Source organism: Quercus robur, chromosome 7 (assembly GCF_932294415.1).
Source record: "Quercus robur chromosome 7, dhQueRobu3.1, whole genome shotgun sequence".
NCBI classification, from domain to species: domain Eukaryota; kingdom Viridiplantae; phylum Streptophyta; class Magnoliopsida; order Fagales; family Fagaceae; genus Quercus; species Quercus robur.
The window spans coordinates 50,331,986-50,354,701 of NC_065540.1; the positions used below are offsets into that span (position 1 = coordinate 50,331,986).

General features: G+C 39.8%; 2 protein-coding genes across 2 annotated transcripts; one reads left to right on the forward strand and one right to left on the reverse strand.

Moving 5' to 3' along the window:
• The first annotated feature begins 2,992 nt into the window (after nucleotides 1–2,992).
• LOC126693798 (magnesium-chelatase subunit ChlH, chloroplastic) lies at nucleotides 2,993–9,089 on the forward strand. Its single transcript, XM_050389933.1, has 5 exons — nucleotides 2,993–4,584; nucleotides 4,928–5,010; nucleotides 5,745–7,547; nucleotides 7,973–8,449; nucleotides 8,543–9,089. Exons 1-5 carry the CDS (start codon nucleotides 3,174–3,176, stop codon nucleotides 8,918–8,920), a joined length of 4,152 nt encoding a protein of 1,383 aa, XP_050245890.1. The 5' UTR covers nucleotides 2,993–3,173; the 3' UTR covers nucleotides 8,921–9,089.
• Nucleotides 9,090–10,957: 1,868 nt separating this feature from the next.
• Nucleotides 10,958–15,589, reverse strand: LOC126693799 (probable glycosyltransferase STELLO1). Its single transcript, XM_050389934.1, has 3 exons — nucleotides 13,534–15,589; nucleotides 11,879–12,005; nucleotides 10,958–11,713 (listed from the first exon to the last, which is right to left on the reverse strand). The coding sequence occupies exons 1-3, from the start codon at nucleotides 15,228–15,230 to the stop codon at nucleotides 11,243–11,245; spliced, it is 2,295 nt and encodes a 764-aa protein (XP_050245891.1). The 5' UTR covers nucleotides 15,231–15,589; the 3' UTR covers nucleotides 10,958–11,242.
• Nucleotides 15,590–22,716: the final 7,127 nt, after the last annotated feature.

A 22,716-nucleotide genomic window follows, 5' to 3' on the forward strand; every position in this document is an offset into this window, starting at 1 on the left:
CTCAAGGGTAAATCAAATGTGACTTTCATAAAGAAGTCCACCTATCACTTGTAATATCTCTTCCATTCTACTTAGTTAATTGCCATTGACTTCCATGTTTGAATTACGACTTCATTAAGGGCTTCTTCTCTCCCTCTCTCTCTCTCTGTGGGATAAATAATTGCATAATTGAAGGGTTTTTTTTTTTTTTTTTTTTTTTTTTTTTTTTGATAGTTCAATTTTCACGAGTGGGAGAAGAGGGATTTAAACCTTTCTTCTCATAAAAGAGAACAAGCAGAGCCATTGGGCTTCAAGGCTCTTGGAAATCCATAGATACCTTTTTTTTTTTGGTTGTAAAATTTAGTGTTCCTTCCCTTTTATTATTATATTAATAAAGATAATAAGTACTTTGGGGGTCAAAACTTAAATAAATTAAATTAAAAAAAAAAATAGAAAGGAAAAAAACGATAAGGTTAAAGATCTCTTACTGTTGGATCTTGATGGAAATGTTTGCAGTCTAGACAGGGTTTAAAACTTCTTGATGTCCGATGCAATTATGAACTAATTGATAAGGTAGCATATAAGAACTAATTGATAAGTTAATGTATAAGACATGATTTAAAAAATGTAGAGTATAAGAAATTAGGGATTATTGTTTAGAGTATTGGAATGAAAATAATAATTTTAGAGTATTGTTTTCTTCCCTTGTTTGGTAGTTTAATAGGGGGAATGGAAAGTTTGTTTTCTTGTTTGGGAGTTTAAGTGAGAGAGAATGAAATGGGTAGGAAAGAATACACATTCCTCTCTATTCTCTTAAAACCTTAAAGAGCCATTTGGTAACGTTGTTCTAGTAATGTTGTTTTTATTTTTTGAAAATATGTGTGGGTGAAAAAGTGTGTGGAAATGCGTGTAATATTGTTTAAAAACTGAAAACATATTTAAATTTTCATTCCCCCAAAATTAAGAGGAATTGGAAGAAATGGAATTAGATTTAGTGATTTTTTTACTAAAACTCTCAAAATACCCCAATATATTCAACCTTTTATTCTAAAATAAGGGTCTAATAGTAATAGTAATATGTTACTCCCAAACAAGGTTACTTACATTACATTCATTTCTATTCATTTACATTCCTTTACTTTTAAACATCCAAACAAAGTTACTTAATTTCATTCTATTCCATTCATTTCTCTGATTTAAATACATTTCATTCCATTCCTTTATAATTATTCCATTCTATTCTATTCCCTTATGAACTCTCAAACGGAATCTAAATGAAATTTTTTTTTTCATAACGCACTTATATAATGCAAACATTCTGAGAAAGAAAATAAAACCAAAATCTTGGACATCACTGGGTGAACATGCAAGCGCATGCTTGGACATCTTGACATTGGCTATCCTACCAGGCATTTGGAAGAAAGAAGTGATAGAATAATGTGTTAGAAAATGCTTTTAGCTCTGTTTTTGTGTGTGTGGAGAATCATGTTCTTAACTTACTAAATTGGTAGTTCATTGAAACAAGAATGCCTACTATACGTTTAATGCCTCTTTTGCTGGACTAATAATGGGACTAGGGATGGATGCAACCTAATGAGGCAAAACATGTCTTTAAATATGTTAAATTGCATGTTCGTTCCCGCAAAAAGTACATGCTACAGCCTTTTCACTTTCCCAGAATTATAGAAGAAAATTTGGGCTCTAATATCCTCTTCATAAGTGTTTTCACTTTTAGTCCTTGCCTCCTCTCACCCCTTTTTCTCAATAATCAAGTAATATATATCAAGGGTTTTGGTTAACGCGTGTCTTAATGCATTGGTTAAAATTGAATTTTTTATTGTAATTGATTAGCTCTTTTTGGAGTCTCACAACATTTATTTAAAGAAATTATAAGGATTTGGTTAACAAGTGTCTCAAGAAATTAGTTAACGTTGAATTTTTTATTGTGATCAATTAGCTTTTTTTTTTTTTGGGGTAGCCTATAATATAAGTCCAAAAAATCTAGAGAGTGCTCACACTTTACCATAACTAATACACATGTGAAGTGGTGATTGGATTGATCTTCACAAGTCCATGTGTAAAAAATATAATCCAAGCACACATTGACAAATGTACAAGTTATGTCAAAGTGCATTGCAACATTTGTAACCATAGAATAAGGCGTAAAAGTCAATTAAAGTAGCATAGTATATGCTTATTTGCTTTGGATGCTTGTTTTACTTTTCAATGCAGTGAAACCCAATAAATTCCTCCAAGTGCATTGGCTAACAAAATCCGTACTTTTATTTGTTGGTCCATGAGTCCGTCTGTGGAAGTTCTTTCACTGCCATGCATTCAAACTATCCGTGTAAGATCCAAGTTCTAACGGCGTGAGAAATGTCCAAGCAGGAGCCTCGAATTTTAGTGGGCTTCCTCATGGCTGTACCATGTTTTTGTTTAGCCCAATGACAGTATGCACTTCTTTATATCTCTATGAGTATGAGGCCCAGAGAGAGAGAGACTGAGTGAAACATAAACATTAAACAGTGTGCTCTTCATTATATCTCTATCTATAGGGTCGTAGATTGCTTGGCTTAAAGCAAGGCACCTGGTCCCATAAGTATCACAGAAAATATCAACTCCTTTTCGATGAGAAACACAAACTCAAAAACAAGAATCTTTGTACAAGTAAAAGCCGAAAAGGCCCACCGTTGAAGTGAAAGAAAAATCTTGCCAATTCATCCTTTTTCTATCATCAGTACCATCATCATCCACTCTGCTTCTCATGGGTAATCCACTCTAACCAATCAAAATCCAGGAAACTCCATCATAAAGACACTAATAGATAGGCAAGTAGACCACACCATTGCATTGCCTCTCTCTCTCTCTCTCTTCACATCCTGCAAAGCAAACTCAACCTCAAAATTAACTCACACACTCTATAGACTCCTACACCACCCATTTTGCCACGTGCCACGTGTTCCTCACTCCACCACTAACCATAAAAACCAACTATTTCATTTCTCAACACCTTTACACACAAAAATATAAACCCAGGACCTTAGCCTTCTTAAGAAAAGAATAAAGACAGAGAAGAGGAAGAAACACTGAATTCGAAACTAAAACACAGGCCACTCCCTTCCTCTCTCTCTCTCTTTTATCTCCACTATCATTTACAGACACTGAGAGTGCAACCCTTTACTCAATTTTCTTAAATGGCTTCTTTAGTATCTTCACCATTTACGTTACCAACCTCCAAAACTGACCACCTTTCTTCTCTCTCTACAAAGCATTACTTTCTTCACTCTTTCCTCCCCAAGAAACCCCACCAAACCAACCCATCAAAGTCCTCCATTTTAAAAGTAAAATGTACTGCAATTGGCAATGGCCTATTCACGCAAACCAGCCCAGAAGTTCGTAGAATTGTCCCAGACAACAAACAGGGCCTCCCTACAGTCAAAATTGTCTATGTAGTCTTAGAAGCACAATACCAATCATCACTCACAGCCGCAGTCCAGGCTCTCAACCAAAACCAGAGGAACGCTTCCTTTCAAGTTGTTGGTTACTTGGTTGAAGAGCTTCGTGATGAATCAACATATAGAGCCTTCTGTAAAGACCTTGAGGATGCCAATATCTTTATTGGGTCTTTGATTTTTGTAGAGGAGCTTGCTTTGAAGGTTAAGGATGCTGTGGAGAAAGAAAGGGAAAGACTTGATGCAGTGTTGGTGTTTCCTTCAATGCCTGAGGTAATGAGACTCAACAAGCTGGGGTCTTTCAGTATGTCACAGCTGGGACAGTCAAAGAGCCCCTTTTTCCAGCTCTTTAAGAGAAAGAAGCAGTCTGCTGGGTTTGCAGAGAGTATGTTAAAGCTTGTAAGGACTTTGCCTAAGGTTTTGAAATATTTGCCTAGTGATAAGGCTCAGGATGCTAGGCTTTATATACTTAGTTTGCAGTTTTGGCTAGGAGGCTCACCTGATAACCTGCAAAATTTCTTGAAAATGATTTCTGGGTCTTATGTGCCTGCCCTGAAGGGGATCAAGATTGAGTATTCGGACCCGGTTTTATATTTGGATAGTGGGGTTTGGCATCCTTTGGCTCCTTGTATGTATGAGGATGTGAAGGAGTATTTGAATTGGTATGATACTAGAAAGGATGCTAATGAGAAGCTTAAGGGTCCAAATGCACCAATTGTTGGTCTGATTTTGCAGAGGAGTCACATTGTTACTGGGGATGAGAGTCACTATGTGGCTGTGATTATGGAATTGGAGGCAAAAGGGGCTAAAGTGATTCCAATTTTCGCCGGTGGGCTTGACTTTTCAGGGCCTGTGGAGAGGTATTTGATTGATCCAATCACGAAGAAGCCGTTTGTGCATTCAGTGATATCACTTACTGGTTTTGCACTTGTCGGGGGGCCAGCCAGGCAGGATCATCCCAGGGCTGTTGAGGCACTGAGGAAGCTTGATGTGCCTTATATTGTTGCATTGCCTCTGGTATTTCAGACAACTGAGGAATGGTTGAATAGTACCTTGGGGCTTCACCCAATTCAGGTAGCTTTGCAAGTTGCTCTGCCAGAGCTAGATGGAGGCATGGAGCCCATTGTTTTTGCCGGTCGGGATCCTAGAACAGGCAAGTATATCTTCCTTATCAATTATTTCTATTGTTGTTGGAATTTCATTTTATTGTTATTGCTTATATAGTCTGATTATAGTTAAGTCATCACCTTGGAAATGCTCTCAGGAAAAAACCAAAAGCAAGTTCTGCTTTTTAAATCAAGTGCAGTATTTACTTCTGAAAACAAGTACAGATTCAGACCCACTCTAACCATAAATTACATTTTATTTTAAATGGTTTTATTACTCGAGCTGAAGTAGTTTTATTGTTGCCTTATCTTGTTTCAATTTGATTCAGTACACTCTATCTCAGATGCCCTCTTTCTTAAGGGTTAATTAACGATGTAATGTGATTGCAGGAAAATCACATTGTCTGCACAAGAGGGTGGAGCAACTTTGTACTAGAGCAATCAGATGGGGTGAATTGAAGAGGAAATCAAAGGTATATTTGCATTTGTGCTAAATACTCTCTCCCAATAAATAGTGTTTTCCTAGATGGCTTATGGTAACTTTATTATTATTTTCCCTTTTACAATATGATTTGCAAATAATAGAAAACCTAAGTCAGCTTGAAAGAGTTCCAGCCCAGAAAAGCTTCTATGTGTAGTAGTGACTAACAAAGAATCGTTTGGGTTTCAAAATTTTGAAATCAAAATTACAAATGACTTTGGAGAAAAGTGTTGAAAATAATTATGAGGATGTTGACTTACCAATTAAGAATACTAAGAGTTATTGATGTAATGATGTTGCTCTAGACCTTTGTATCCCACTAGCTTATTTTCTAATCCATATTATATATATATATATATATATATATAATTTTGAATTGGCCGTGATGCTTAGTAGTTTAGAGTATGATTTGGATGTTGACAATAGTGAGAAGGATTAACATACCTTTTATTCTGAACTTTATCATTACCTAGAATCCAAATAGTTTCAGTGGACATGCTGAAGATTCCTCTTTCATTTACCTCATCTGTTTCACATTGTAGAAAATCCTTGACCGTTAGATGTTTTGCTTAGAAACTGTACTTCATGATCTGTATTTGATTTGTAATTTGAAACTTCATTCCTTAAGTGATGTTCTGTCTTTTCTATTCTGTAGAGAATGTACTTAAAGGCAATTAGATTTTTGTTTTCCTGAGCTTGTTTTGATAAATACATGCACTGATGCAGGCAGAGAAGAAGCTAGCAATCACAGTCTTCAGTTTCCCTCCTGACAAAGGAAATGTTGGAACAGCAGCCTACCTTAATGTCTTTTCATCCATCTACTCAGTTCTAAAAGAACTCCACAGGGATGGTTACAATGTTGAGGGCCTACCAGAGACTTCAGAAGCCTTAATTGAAGATGTAATTCATGACAAAGAAGCTCAATTCAGCAGCCCAAATCTGAACATTGCTTACAAAATGGGTGTCCGTGAATACCAAAGCTTAACTCCCTATGCCACAGCATTGGAGGAAAACTGGGGAAAACCTCCTGGGAATCTAAACTCTGATGGAGAGAGTCTATTGGTATATGGTAAACAGTATGGTAATGTATTCATTGGGGTTCAGCCTACATTTGGCTATGAGGGTGACCCGATGCGGCTGTTGTTCTCCAAATCAGCTAGCCCACATCATGGCTTTGCAGCATATTACTCTTTTGTTGAGAAAATTTTCAAAGCTGATGCTGTTCTTCACTTTGGCACTCATGGATCACTTGAATTCATGCCTGGAAAACAGGTTGGAATGAGTGATGTCTGCTACCCTGACAGTCTGATTGGGAATATTCCCAATGTCTATTACTATGCAGCTAATAACCCATCTGAAGCAACAATAGCAAAGCGCCGGAGCTATGCCAATACCATCAGCTATCTGACTCCCCCAGCAGAAAATGCTGGGCTATACAAGGGGCTTAAACAGTTAAGTGAGCTCATCTCCTCATATCAATCCCTTAAAGACACTGGCCGTGGGCCACAAATTGTGAACTCTATCATCAGCACGGCTAAACAATGTAATCTTGACAAGGATGTGAAACTCCCTGATGAGGGAGAGGCAATCTCAGCAAATGAAAGAGATCTTGTGGTTGGAAAGGTATATTCCAAGATCATGGAGATTGAATCCCGCCTTTTGCCTTGTGGGCTCCATGTCATTGGTGAGCCTCCATCAGCCATGGAAGCAGTTGCAACTCTGGTTAACATTGCTGCGCTAAACCGTCCTGAAGATGGAATTTCATCACTCCCAGATATACTAGCTGAGACTGTAGGAAGAGATATAGAGGAAGTCTATAGAGGGAGTGACAAAGGAATTTTGAAGGATGTAGAGCTTCTTCGGCAAATAACTGAAGCATCACGTGGAGCTATTACTTCCTTTGTTGAGAAAACAACCAATAAGAAGGGCCAAGTTGTTGATGTAGCTGATAAACTGAGTTCAATCCTTGGGTTTGGTATAAATGAACCATGGATTCAGTACTTGTCTAACACAAAATTTTACAGGGCCGATAGGGAAAAACTTAGAACATTGTTTCAGTTTTTAGGAGAGTGTTTGAAGCTGGTTGTGGCTGATAATGAGTTGGGGAGTTTGAAACAAGCATTAGAGGGAAAATATGTGCTTCCAGGGCCTGGTGGTGACCCAATTAGAAACCCAAAAGTATTGCCAACAGGAAAGAATATTCATGCACTTGATCCACAATCTATTCCCACAACAGCAGCAATGCAGAGTGCAAAAATTGTGGTGGAGAGGTTGATAGAGAGGCAGAAGGCTGACAACGGGGGAAAGTATCCTGAGACAGTAGCACTTGTATTGTGGGGAACAGATAATATCAAGACCTATGGTGAGTCCTTGGCTCAGGTCTTGTGGATGGTTGGTGTGATGCCAATTGCTGATTCATTAGGTCGAGTGAACCGGGTGGAGCCAGTAAGCCTTGAAGAGCTTGGAAGGCCTAGGATTGATGTCGTTGTTAATTGCTCTGGAGTGTTCAGAGATCTCTTTATCAATCAGGTATAAATCCTAATCATCATTCCCATTTGTGTAGATTCTAACATTAAATAATATAACAAGGGTACACATGGAGCACCAGGTATACCTCAATAATTGTAGAATTGTAGTTTTTGTGGACTAATATACGGTGAATCAGGATTTGGAATCTTAATTCTTACATAAGATAAGAGATATCAATTTACAATTCTTAGTATTTTGATGATATTTTTCTAACAGTGCCATTTAGGTATGATTTTAAATTCTGCAGCACCGTAATTCATGTCCTAACTTGAAATCAAAACCTTGAATGAAAGGGTATCAACTATTTTCTATCCAGACATTATGTTCTTCTCATTCTCTCCTCCCTCCTTTTTTGAACTGTGTTTTACCGTTTCCTGGCAGTCCTGCTAATGAAATTTTCATCAAAATTTTTATTTTCTTCACAGATGAATCTCCTGGACCGGGCAGTAAAGATGGTAGCCGAACTAGATGAACCAGAAGACCAAAACTATGTTAGGAAGCACGCTCTAGAACAAGCCAAAACCCTTGGGATTGGTGTTCGGGAAGCTGCAACTCGGGTTTTCTCCAATGCCTCAGGGTCCTACTCCTCAAACATAAATCTTGCTGTGGAGAATTCTTCGTGGAATGACGAGAAGCAGCTACAAGACATGTACTTGAGCCGAAAGTCTTTTGCTTTTGATAGTGATGCCCCTGGTGTAGGCATGACTGAGAAAAGAAAAGTTTTTGAGATGGCTCTGAGCACAGCTGATGCCACATTCCAAAACCTTGATTCTTCAGAGATCTCACTCACTGATGTGAGTCACTACTTTGACTCAGACCCAACTAATCTAGTACAGAACCTGAGGAAGGATGGGAAGAAGCCTAGTGCATATGTTGCAGACACCACCACAGCTAATGCTCAGGTGAGTCATAGAATCTTAATTTATTTCTTATGATTTAAAAAGCATAACTAGACCAAGTGATACCATTAATCGTATTGGTTTCTTGAATTGCAGGTACGGACCCTTTCTGAGACTGTGCGTCTTGATGCGCGAACAAAGTTGTTGAACCCCAAGTGGTATGAAGGAATGATGGCTAGTGGATACGAGGGTGTTCGTGAAATTGAGAAAAGGCTTACTAATACAGTTGGGTGGAGTGCAACTTCTGGCCAAGTTGATAATTGGGTGTATGAAGAGGCCAACTCAACTTTCATTCAGGATGAGGATATGTTGAACAGGCTAATGAGCAAAAATCCAAATTCCTTCAGGAAGTTGGTTCAAACTTTCTTGGAGGCCAATGGACGTGGGTACTGGGAGACCTCTGAACAGAATATTGAGAGATTAAGGCAGTTGTACTCAGAAGTTGAAGACAAGATTGAAGGGATTGATAGGTGAACTGCAAATCAACTGTGAGAAAGTTTGTAAAGTGCAAATACCAAAAACACTGATAATTTCCTTGAGTTTCTCTCTGTGTAGGGTACATTGCTGTAATTTTGCGCAATGTATGTAATGTGAATTTTTTTATCCATTGCCTAGTGTAATTTAATTCATTTTCGGGGATACAGCCTTCTGTGTGCTGTTGCTATTGCCTTTACATTATTAGTAACAACAAATACTTGGCCACTATCATGATAATATTGTCATTTCTCCTCGGTCTATCAATCCTGAATAGTTAGATTAAGTGTTAGCATCAGACTAGTACAAAAAAGGTGTTTAAATCAGAATTTTAAAAATGTGGCTAGAGTATCACATACCAGAAATATATAAATTCTTGTAATTTCTGCACGAGAGCAGTTGATAATTGATATGATCTAAGCACTGGATATCTGAATTCCTAACAAGTCTTCACCCCTCCTACTCCAACACGAAGATAATTTGAGAGCATTAAGACAATAGCCACAAGCATAGGCTCTTCAACTATGCTACGGTTTTGGTAGTGAAGGAAAGAGGGAAAAAAGAATGGAAAAATGCCATTAAGCTGTTGATGGGGGTATTTGATGCTACCGAAGTTACTGAGGTGGTCATTTTATGTTGGTAAAATATTATTTTCTGTGAGTGAGATAGCAACAAGGGAACAATGAAACAATATATATATATAACCTTGGGGTTAAGTTGATATGGTTGAATTTTAAGGACCCAACGGTACCAACCCGTATTTATGGAGACAAAAAGTAAATTTTTTACCTACCATTTTTTTCCGTCTTGATTGTGTTGGGAACGTAGCAATATAGCATAGAATATTTCCTGTGTCTCTTCAGACTGATTGTGTTTTTTTTAGAAAATAGAAATGGTCTTATAACCTAATCATATTTCTCCTCCCATCTAAAGAAGTGACCAGAGCGGTTTTGGTAGGATAATTTGAACAAGATATATGAAGAAATTTAGGAGAAATCACTTCTTTCAGGTCCCACAAATAAATTTATTCAAAACAGCAACTTAGTACAGATTACAAGCATCAAGAGCAGCAACCAGACAGCAACAGCCAACAGCCAACAAACGACTTCAAAAATTACAGCAGAAACTTTTAAGAACCTAAAAAATTTAAAATTTAAAAAATAATTTTTTTTTTTTTTTTTTTAAAAAAAAAAAGAGTAATAAGCTAATATCAATAATGCTAATACATGAGTGTTATGAGTCGGCAAATCTTGTAATTCAATGAAAGAATCTTTACCAATGCTTGAGTGAAAGGACCTTGCATCTGACATCAATGACAATAAGTTTATATATTACAGCATCTTCATCTATGATTCTCGCATAATGCTGTCTAGCATTCCTTTTCAATTTAAATGTAATACAGGTCCCACGTTTGAAATATATCAAAAGAACAAGCGAGTTAGGGGGACAAAAATAAATATGAAAGAGTCTATGCAGGGGACCATTCACAATAAAATCTCAAAGGGACCAAGCTTTTTTCCTTCTTTTCATCAATACATGACAGATGAGACCAATTTTGCTTTTTCTTCCCATTACTTCTTTAATTTTAACTGAAATTGGTAATCATTTTCATCAATCATAGACATATTTACTTCAAGAAAGCTTCTCCTTGCATCAATAATGTATCTCTAATCTCTTCTTTAGCAAATCGTTTTCCAAAAAAATAAGATATACTAACTTTAAGAAACGCTGCGTTACAGCCTTTTACAGTCTATGCAACCTCCTTTTTATTCTTTTTATTTTATTATTATTATTATTATTTTTTTTTTTTTTTTTTTTGGCAGTAGCCAGTAGGCCAGCTATGGAAGTGAGGTTTAGAAAACAATTCAACAAGACCTTCCTGTCATAATTACAAGGTTTGGTAGGTAAATTGAAGATTCATTGTTACCATGCAACTCTCAACTTTTCATTATATTTCCTTATTGAAAACACAAAATTATTCAAGCAAGATCCAATGTAGCATTTACAAAAAATCTTAACCATTCAATCAAACAGTAATTGTCAATGTTAAATACAATTCTCTTTTCATATATTCATGAGCAAAAAGAAAAAAAGATTACATTTTTCTGTGGAGGGAATCTCCAATCAGTAATGAATCATACAAGGTAAATCTACAAAAATGGAAAGAAGAAAAGGAAAAAGAAAAGAAAGAAAAACCCTCCCCTCCCTCAATAAAAAATACAAGAAAAAAAAAGAAGATACAGTTTGGTATAACTGTTAACAAAAGTGGAACATGTTTCTTGCTTCCTCTCTCTTGCTGTTGTTTCTAGTATCACATTAACTTCATACTAACTCCATTAGGAGAGGGTCACCTTCTGCCATTATTCTGATAAGCTTTATGAAATCTTGTTCACTTGACACATTCCATGGATGAACTGCAGTTGCTTGAGCAGAATAAAGTGTTGATGAATTATTTGTAGGTGGTTTTTGCTTGTAGATCATTGAACTAAGCACTGGGTCAAAATTCTGTGGTGAATCCATTGATACAAAGAACATGGGGATTGCAACCTTTTGATGGATTTCTAGACCACCCACTAAATTAACAAGTTCGACAAAGTCAGCTACAAAGCGCCGGGGAATGTAGAATACCTCAGAACTGTATATGGCAATGCTCTGGCTATCCGTCATGCTTTCCTTATAATTGACCTGGAAGTGAGCTTGCATCATGCTAACAACTTTCTTTACCATGTCTGCTTGTTTTGAAAACCAATCTGAGTTGCCATTGGTTGACACAGTAGTCCAAGACTTGGAGACCTGAATCCCATTGAATTTGTTAAAGAGAGCAATTCTAATGGTTTCCAATGAAAAAACTAATCCACTTTTATCATTGATAAAATATATGTGGCCCGAGATTTTCTTTGTGAGACCATAATATTCATATTAGGGAAATAGATGTTAGAGTAATTGAAGGTATATTACCTTATTTGCAATCCACAATTTACTCCTGTCTGCTTGTAGCAAATTCCAGTAATTAAGAATCGTATCATCCTGAAGGAATAAAAATCCTTCTGCACTGGTATATCTATCAAAAATCTTAGGCAAGTGCCTGAAAAGAGAATTAGACAATAATTAGACAGCATGATTATGAAACTTTAACCATGTTAACTAACTAGAGTTTCAAAATAATTATATATGGTAAAAGCCAACATATAGAACAGTTAGAACTTCAATTTTACACTTACTCCTTTCCATCATCATCAATAGTAACTGAATGATTAAGAATAAAACAAATTGACAACATAACAACCTAAGGTTGCTTCTAAGCGAACTTTGATTTAATAATAAGCAACAACTCAAACTAACACTTATCCAAACCAAACTAGAGGAATAAAATTTGGGTTGGGGGAAAGGAAGCTAAAAGAAGGGGGGGACCAACTATTTTATGATAACTCTCAATGTTTGTTGAAATGGGAGACTACTTGGAGAGTGATTCTAAAAAATCCACACTGCCTTACAGACTTCGTATTTGTAACAGTAACAACACTCTCCTTTTCTAAATCTGAATTCTTTGTTTAACCATTTGGAGCCTAGATAGGCAAACGTTAGCACTTTCAACTTCAAGGTTACAACAACACTATTCCCAAACCAGATTTTGGACCAAATTCTTCAATTTCAAGATTAACCAATGTGTTTTACGACCACTTAACAGTGTGCCCCAAATTCTTCTCTTTTCATTTTTGGGTCCATCAGGACAACCCCAGTTCAAGGCTAATAAGTACAGCACAGGCCAAATCTATGGACACAGAACTTTGAAAAGGTAGGGTATACCTCTTTTGTAGCAGTCTAAGAGTTGCCTTCCAGCACATGATTAGTGTTAGATTGAATCTAATGATCTACTCAGTCCACAACTGATATGTACCTACCATCTACCATTTTCATCATGAAGGTCAAGTTCAATAACTATTAATTCGCAAACTTTTTTTAGTGATGCAATTTGTATAAAAAGTAGCCTTTCCAAGTTAACTTTATATTGGGAGAAACTTCATAACAGCATTTTCAAGTACTTCACAGCTCATACCCATTAGATCTTATATACCACCAGAGATCCAATCCAACAAGATATGCATGTTTTTGTTCTTCTCCTAACTTCCACAAATTTTCATTTCAAGTTTCATAGAAAATTACAGCTCTTATGGAACCAACTTTACCTGAATTTAAAAGTTAATTACCCTGAATATAGATAAATTGAAAAACAGAAAACCAAAAGGAGAGCCACAACAACAGAATACTATTGCTCTCCTCATTGCTGCTTAAAGTCATACATTGTCAATTAACATGTTCGAATAATAAACAATAATAATTTCATGACAACCTCAACAGTTTCACATGATTGTACATGGCCAACAAATGCTACTGTCTCAAAGTTTTCACTCACTAAGCATAAATTTTGAAAAAAACATCTCATTTGGAAAATTATATTGCAGCATCCTCCATGTTTTAAGCTCTCCTCCTCAGCAACCAAAAGAACATAATAGAAAATAATATTCAATAGTCTAACGATATGCAAAGACAAGACAATAATGATAATAAATTGTATACATAATTAGTAAAAATGCATTATGTTAACAACTTACTTGTATAGTTGCTCCCATTGGCCTTGTTCAACAGCAAGATCTGGGTTCCTTGCCCCTGAAAAAATAATCACCGTTTTGAATATTCGCCCATAAAGCAATCTCCATTCAAGAGCAGTACGCTCCACAGGCCCATTGCAAAACATAATAAGCACAACATTCCCAAAATTCTTCCTCCACCTAATCAAATTTGCAATCTCGTAATTCACTGTTCCTGTTTCCTCTACCCCAAGATGAACGGATGGCAACTTTTGTGGGACGAATTCTTTCCTATCTCCATGACCGATACTTGCCCGTGGCCTATCCAATTCCAGTGACATTAGCCTCGGCTGCTGGTATCCAACAGCCAGCAAGTCCTGAAGCCAAGCAGCTGTAAACTTCAAGTCCTTATCAGACCAAAACCCCTCCTCAGCCATTGCAAAACTTAATTCCAAAACCTTTTCAAACAATCTGTGCTTATTTGATCTCCACGAAACCAAAAACTTTATCAGACGGCCAACATTCACGTGAAGATCCTTCTCCTCTGAAAATGGGTATCCCTCAATCCTATCATATCGATGAACCGTTGGGGGATAAACTACAACATAACCACCAATTTCCCACAAAAGCCTCTGTCCCCAATACCCTCTCAACACATCAGAAGCCATTGTGCTAACTGAAACAGGAAGCATCAAACCCCAAAACGCCGAAGAATGGTAAATCGTGTTGAAAGAATTGACCGGCACCATCATTCCTTGTGGCAACGCCACCTTCGGGGTGTGCTCATCGAACCTAATATCAAACGCTTCCAAACTGGATTTCCTCGTGAAATAAAACACGGAATCAACATCAGGCAAACCATTAGAAATCCCCTGCTGAATGAACTGTTTCCCACCAAACACTTCAGTGTAAAACTCTTCATGCCCAATTTCACCCACATTCTCCAATGGCAACCCTCTAGGCCAAACGGACCGCTGCCCAAAATGTATATACGGGTTAATCACGCTCCGATTGGGATTATCATGACTATACTGCAATATAACCTCTTGCCTAGCATCTTCCCCGACTAATTCTACATCAAAGTGCTTACCCAAATCCCCATCAATCACATCTCCACGATCATCGGCGTCGAAGATCTTCTTCGCGCCGTGTTGGATCGCAAACAAATACCCAACAGTTTTTCTAACATAAGAATCATAAGGAAGAAAATCCACAACACGAAAACCTAACTGTGCTTGTTGTTCCAAAGACAAAAAAATCGCACCTTTGAGGGACCAATCTGATGGCGTTTTGGAATTACCGATGGCGAGGACTTGCCAGCCTCTGATCTTGACGAGGTTTCGGAGCGAATCGGTTGGGTAATTGGAGACCGAAACGACGATCCAGCGCTCTGTTCGGAAATTAACGTAAGGGGACTTGTCGGTAATGGGTGAAATTGAATTCCAATTAACGTTGGGGAATTGGATCTTCTCGAGGTTTTTGGCCTGGGTTTCGAAGCAGAGGAGAGCGGCAGTGTCGCCGACATTTCGGAGGAAGAAGAGGGCGGCGACGGTGGCGATGAGGAGGAGGACGGTGATGATCTTGTAAAGGTTGTCGGAAAACCATGTTGAGAAATCGAGAGCTTTGGCCTCAGAGAAGCGGTTTTGTAAAGTATTTCTGAGCTTGGATTTCGGACCTTTCGGTGATTTCGGGGCTGAACTAGAACGGTCTTGGACCAACATTACTCACTCACTGTCACTCACTTTAGCTCTGAATCTGAAACACTAGTAGAGTATCAGATATCTCTCTCTTTCTCTCTCTCTGTCTGTAACACATAAACACTGTGCAACATTTAGTTCCTAATAATTCTTTCTTGCTTCTCTTTCGGTAACTCCGTCTTTCTCTTCTTTGTTTTCTTTTTTATTTTGTTTTTGTGTACAGGACTCAAGACCTGTGGTTGCTGCCGACAGGTGTGGTTGATTTGGGTGATTGGGGTGGGTTTCTTAAGCTTCAATATAACTGCTTATAGTTGTCTGTGGGGTTTGGTCTGGTGTCTCTGTCTCCTAACGTTTTGCTTTCTTTATTTTCTTTTCTTCTTCTTTTTTTTCCAGCAGCATGTGATGTGGAATATCTTTGGCACAGCACAATTTATTATGGTTGGATTGAATTTTTTTTTTTTTTAAAGGCAATTTATAATTGGTTAGATTGATTAATAAGGTGTACTTAACGTGATGATGATTATATTATTTGGGAAATGGCGGGGTGTCTTTGTTGGACATGAGGTGCTGCAAGCTACACTACATCCCAATGCAATTTGGTTTGGGTTTACTGATCTGTTTTTGGGGACCACCCCTTTTGATGGATCTGGACCATTGATGCAACCGCATCTAACGGTTATAAATGGTCTCACATCATCTATGGTTGGCAATGAACAAACTAGACTCACCACACTCTCACATAAACATAAATTTTAGGTGTGAAACTCACATACACTTGGGATCATAAAATAAAGAGAAAAATGATGTTGATACTATAGAATAGAGACACCAAACGTAACGAGCAGGATTGAGTGATTGCCAAGGTTCAGCTCCCCATGCCAATATTTTTCACGTGTATCATCAATTTTATCATATGTGTTTTGAGTCTTGAAAAAGAAAAGACTTCTATTCTAAGTTCTAACACAAGGAAAAGGTTTGTATTCAATGAAAACTTTCACTGGACACATTGGATTACAGATACATTGGATTACACACGAAGAGTGTAATCCAGTTGAGTTCGACGTCAAATTAGAGTGATTCATACTTTGGTTTAGCTTGCCACACTTATTGATCAGACCTTGACTTCAGTTTTGATCTTTGCTTTGTTTAGCAAACTCCAAAAATGGCACTCTATGATTGACCAATCATCAGGCACAAAAATTTCAGCATTGCTAATGGTAGCATACTGGCACTGGCAGTCTCTCAACTTCAACGGTTTTTTTAATTTCACCTATTTTTGGCATTCTATCCAAATCAAGACGGTTTTCTATGGGATTAAAAAAAAAATTTACTTTTAGCAAAGTACAGAACGGATAAGCAAATTGTCAACTGTCTTGAAGGAGAAACAAGTGAAGTGGTATCGTGGGAATGACCACAGCATCATTGTCACAGCCCAATTACATCAATTAAAAAAATGGCAAGTTAAGGATCAGATTTCAAGCCATCAGGAATGAGTTTTTTACTCATATACTCATAGATTAAACTAAAATATAATTTACATATTGTATAAAACAAAAATATATAATTTCCAAAACTGAAGTTGAGATAATTTACTCTCTTTTTTTCGGTTTTGTTCAAAGCCAAAAGTGTTGTGCGCACCGGAAATGAGATTATTGGGCCTAACCTCACTTGAGCTCACAACTTATTTATGAAGTGGGTTTTAGGATTTCCTACTTTGAGTCGTTCTCAACACAAAGACTCAAAGTAATATCCTCTCTTTCTCTCTCTCTTTCTCTTCCTTCCCACCTGTTTTTCCCCCTTTTTTTTCTGAACTCCTTTTTCTTCCCCAACTTCTTCTATTTATAGCTCTAAGTTAGTGGAGGGGTCATGATTATTGTCATTGTTAGTGCAATTAAAGGTCCAATATTATCTGTTGTAAGTGGGTGTTTAGGTGAGAGTGGAATGTTGAGATTATGGCTTTGGAACTTGGTTCCAACTCAAGCTAATATGCCCGGTAGTGATGTTTCCTAGGAACTGCCGAGCACCCTATGGTATGTCTGGATTTTAGACTTTCTTAGTTGTTCAGGAAATTTATGCCGAGCACCGGTTAGGGGACGAGATTTAAACTTGTAGTTCATGAAGGTAGTATAAAGCAAAGATTTGAAAAATGGGGTCGTGCTACTAGGCCTGAATCCAGGGCCCAATTGGGTCTGGGCACCTCAGTGCCGTACATTTAGCCCCCGCTTGATTCATGCCCGGTTGCTTGGAAGAATCAAGGAACCGACCAGGCCCTCTTGTTTCGAAAGCCCAACAACTAGGGACTCATGCGATTATGGATTCCCATTAATGCTCTTCTCAAAAGACGCACTATTCTGGAACACCAGGTTTAGTTGTCATTATTGCCTGACGGTTTGTGAACCGAGGCGGCACGCATGTCGGTTATCATTGGCATTCGTAGGATTTTTTATGAATCGTGCCTATTTATTGCTGATTAAACGTTCCCTTGTCCTCTTCTGCTCCTATAAATAGTTCTCTTCAAAACATTCTTTCACTTTTTCACTTCCTACTTCCTGAGCATACTCTCTGCCGATCATTCCTTTGAGCGCTTACTCACCAACCTAGAGACCCTTCCTTCCTTAGAGCCCAAAGTAAGTTCTCTTCCCTCTCCTTTTTCTTCAACTTCTTACTACGAGTTCCCTCTCTCAATATTAGATTTCAAAATGGGTTATTCTTTTCTTCTGGAGGCCCCGGCGGCTTTGGCCACCTTTAGGCAAAAGTTTGATATCCCCGGTGACGTGGAAGTGGCTTACTGCCACGAAAGTGAAATCGCTCTCCACAGAGGGCATGGTATAGCTTTTTTTTCCCTTAATGGCAGTTCTAGATGGTGGGGTTAGGTTCCCCATGGACCTTCTTTTGGTTAGCACACTTAGGTACTACGGGCTGTGCCCCAACTAGCTCCCTCCCAATTTTTACCGGGTAGTTAGCTGCGTCAATACGTTGAATCACACATTTGATTTACAATTGGATCACCATGATATAAACCACATGTACAGTCTCTGTAGGAATAAAACTTCCAATTATTACTTAAAAACTAGGGATAATCGAGTACGGCTGATATCATGCCTACCTTATTCAAATAGGAACTCGGCCGGGGAGTTTGTCCGGGAGCGCGGCAACTGGTTTGCCGGGGAGATCCCCTGCCCCCTCTCACGGCGTGAAGTTGGTTCATACCAATCTCTGACTTAACCATTTCTCTTTTCTTTTTCTTTTTTTTCTTTTGATTGAAGTAGCTTCTTATTACTAGTCGTTGATATCGTATCTCGTTCTTTTGCAGAGGGTAAACTATTCGTCCCGGACATTAGGACAATTCACGTCAGAGACTTGAATTTCATCCTTTGGTCCGAGATATTTGTGCATTGGGATGGACAACTCCGAGCCTCACATCTGATCCTCGGGGTCGAACCAGTTTATTCTACCTGGCAGTCCTTCAAACAAGCGCTGTTAGTTGACAATCTGCTTTTGTCGTACATAGACGTTCGGCACACGAATTTTCTACTGCCGAAACTTACAATTGGCGAGGCGAGGGAATTGGGCAAGCGTTACACCTGCTCGGACGAGCTAGCGCCTCTACGGGACGAGTCTGTGGAGCGCATGTCTTAGCGTCTCCGAGAGTTAGCTCACGAGGCTATCCAAGAAGAAGTTCTTGTTCAAGGACCCGCTCACCCCGAGGACCCTGTTGAACCCAAGGCCCCTGTAGAGGAAGCCAAGCATTTTGCAGTTGAAGTGACCAACTTGTCAGCCACTGATTCCTTTCTCAGCGAAGACATGGTGACCTAGAAAACCATGACCATTGATCGCTTCGTACCCGGTGCGCAGCAAGCCACGCAGCCCCCACCCTCTCGGAACCAAACCCAGGCGCCTTCCCCTCCACCCCCTCCTCAAGCTGGACGAGCCCAGAAAAGGTAGAGGATTGCCGATCAGCCGCCCACGGGTTCGAGAGATGTAGCAACTCAAACTCCTCCCCGACCAACCGGAGGTATTGTCATTCACAAGTCGCAAACCCAGGTCGAGCCGGGTGTTGCGTCCTTCTCTCAAGCCACGCCGCCGTGGAAGCCTAAATTTCTGCTGGATGGCAAGCCTCTGCCTTCAACTGCCTATGTGCGGATGTGGGAGAAAAGCGAAGGGGGCCGCATTGCTTAGACCTTGGCCACAGGTCTACTTCTACCTGATGATGTACATGCCTTTGAAGAAGGGTCGGAGGAGTCCGTGGGGCACAGGCTACAGTGGCATACTATCGCGGTAACTCTCTACTTCTCAATTACTTATTATCCTCTTCATTTCGTTGCCGTACTAATTTCTGTCTTTGTTAGGCTGGTCAATTGGCCCATATTTTGGGTGGTCGTGCAAAGGATCTTGCCAAGGAGGTTGATCGAGAGAGGGAAGCATGGGAGACAGCTATCAAAACGACTAAGGAAAAACTAAAGGCAGCTGATTATGCAGAGAAGAAGGCTGCTGCTGCGGAGAAGAATAGAGCATTGGCGAAGAAGAAGTCCACGGAACTCCTAGCTAAGCAAAATGAAACAGATGTCAAGTTGACCGAGGCGATTAGCTTAAAAACGGCCCAAGCCGAGGAACTTGCTGACCTGAGGGCGGCCTTGGAGGCTTGCGAAGAAAAATGGTACAACGAAGGGTTTGCCGATGCCGAGAATTCTGCGGAGCCGATGGTAAACCAAGCTCGAAGGCTAGGTTTTTGTATGAATGATAAGGTTTTCACCTGCTCGGCGATATTGATCAAACCGAGAACGGGGCTTCTGTCCTTAGAGTTTTCATATGAATGATAAAGTTTCCACCCGCTCGGTGATATTGGTCGAACCGAGAACAGGGTTTCTGTCCTTAGATTTTTTGTATGAATGATAAGGTTTCCACCCTGCTCGACGATATTGATCGAACCGAGAACGGGACTTCTGTCCTTAGAGTTTTCGTATGAATGATAAAGTTTTCACCTGCTCGGCGATATTGATCGAATCAACAACGGGGTTTCTGTCCTTAGAGTTTTCGTATGAATGATAAGGTTTCCACCTGCTCGGCGATGTTGATCGAACTGAGAACAGGGCTTCTATCCTTAGAGTTTTCGTATGAATGATAAGGTTTCCACCTGCTCGGCGATGTTGATCGAACTGAGAACGGGGCTTCTGTCCTTAGAGTTTTCGTATGAATGATAAGGTTTCCACCTACTCGGCGATATTGATCGAACCGAGAATAGGGCTTCTATCCTTAGAGTTTTCCATTCGTACTAAATATGCAATTACTTAAAGCGCAATAATGAAATCGAACATAGCTCAGACAAGTAACTTCATCATTAAATTGATTAGAGCGGAGCACAAAATTTGGACTTACGTTTTCGTGCATGAATGGTCACTGATAAAACTTCTTTAGGTTATGGACATTCCATGGCTGGGGGAGTGGCCTCTCGTCAAGGTCTTCTAGGTAGTAAGCCCCCGCGCCCGCAATGGCGGTAACTTTATACGGTCCCTCCCACATTTGAGCTAACTTCCCTGCACCTACGTCTCGCATGTTTCCCACAACCTTTCTCAGCACCAAGTCTCCAACACTGAATTCCCTACCTTTTACATCTCGGTTGTATCTTTAGGCGAGTCTTTGTTGATATTCTGCGAGCCGTATTGTTGCTGCTTCTCGGCACTCTTCTAACCAATCCAAGTGCTCCATCATTAAACCATCGTTTTGGATGAGGTCAAATCCTGCGACCCGTGCACTGCACAAGTTTACTTCGGTTGGTATCACGGCTTCTGCCCCGTATGTCAAGGAGAACGGGGTCTCCCCCGTGGACCTTCTGAGAGGTGTACGGTAAGCCCACAAAACGTTAGCTAACTCTTCGGCCCACCTCCCCTTTGCCCCGTCTAACCTTCTCTTCAACCCGTTCAAAATGGTCTTATTCACTGCCTTAGCTTGGCCATTGCTTTGGGGATATGCCGAAGTAGAATATCTGTTCTTAATGTCGAGATCACTACAAAAGGTCCGGAAAGCTTTGCTATCAAACTGTAGTCCAATGTCTGATATCAGTGAGTCCGATACCCAAAATCTTGTGACTATGTTCTTCCATACAAACTTCTTCACATCCACGTCCCGGATATTGGCCAGGGCCTCGGCTTCTGTCCATTTTGAGAAATAATCAACCGTCACCAACACGAAACGGTGGTTACCTGTTGCTCGGGGGAAGGGGCCGAGGATGTCTAGCCCCCATTGTGCAAACGGCCACGAACTGTTGACGGGGTTTAAACAACTCGCTGGCTGGTGGATTAGAGGAGTGTGTTTTTGGCATTGTTCACATTTCCGGAAATATTCCGGTGCATCCTTCTACATCTGTGGCCACCAAAACCCTTGAGTCATCGCCCTGTGTGCTAACGAACGCCCCCCAACATGACCACCACACACTCCGTCATGCAACTCGGTTAGAAGTTCATGTACTTTCTCGGGATGTAAACATAAAAGGTACAGGCCTCCGAAAGACCTCCGATACAATTTGCGATCTGTCGATAACCAATACCGGGGAGCCACTCGACGAATCTTTTTAGTCTCTTTTTCATCGTCTGGAACCTTATCCTCAGCTAAGAAGTCTATGATTGGGTTCATCCAGCACGGCTTGGTTGTTGAAACCACGGCCACGTCAACCCCGGCTGAGTTACAGTTATCTTTCATACTGATACTAGGCTCCCTTATAAGTTCTATTTTGATGAGCCAAGGAATCTCCTCGGTAATTGACGAGGCTAACGTGGCCAGTGAGTCAGCGTGTCTGTTTTGTACCTAACCTACCTAGGCTACCTTCACTGTCCCAAACTGGCTAATGATTTGCTTAGCTGCGTTCAGATAGGCTTTCATCCGAGAGTCCCGAGCTTCAAAGCTTCCCAGGATCTGATAAACAACCAACCGAGAATCTGAATAAATCTCCACATCCCTTGCGCCCAAGCACAATACAGCCCTCAATCTGGCAAGAAAGGCCTCATATTCGGCTTCATTATTAAAGGCTTTGAATCCCAATTTGAGGGAATGCTTCAGTCGTATGCCCTCCAGAGTGATTATCACAATTCCGGCTCCGGCCCCCATAGCATTTGAAGCGCCGTCCACAAACACCTTCCACAGGCGATTCTCTACATTACAGATTGTCTTCCCATCATTCTTGGGGGTGAATTCTGCAATGAAATCAGCAAAAACCTGCCCCTTCACCGAGCTTCGTGGCCTGTACCTTATGTCAAAGGAACCTAGCCGAGTTCCCCACTTGGCTATTCGGCCCGTGAAGTCTGATCTTTTTAACAATGACTGCAAGGGATACTCGATGAGAACGAACATAGTATGAACCTGAAAGTAATGCGGCAGCTTTCTCGTTGCGTGCACCAGAGCCAACACTAACTTCTCCAAGGGCAAATATCTCGTCTCAGCATCTACCAAGGTTTTGCTTATGTAATACACCGGCTGCTGCACTCCTCGGTCCTTCAGCAATATAGCGCCCACAGCA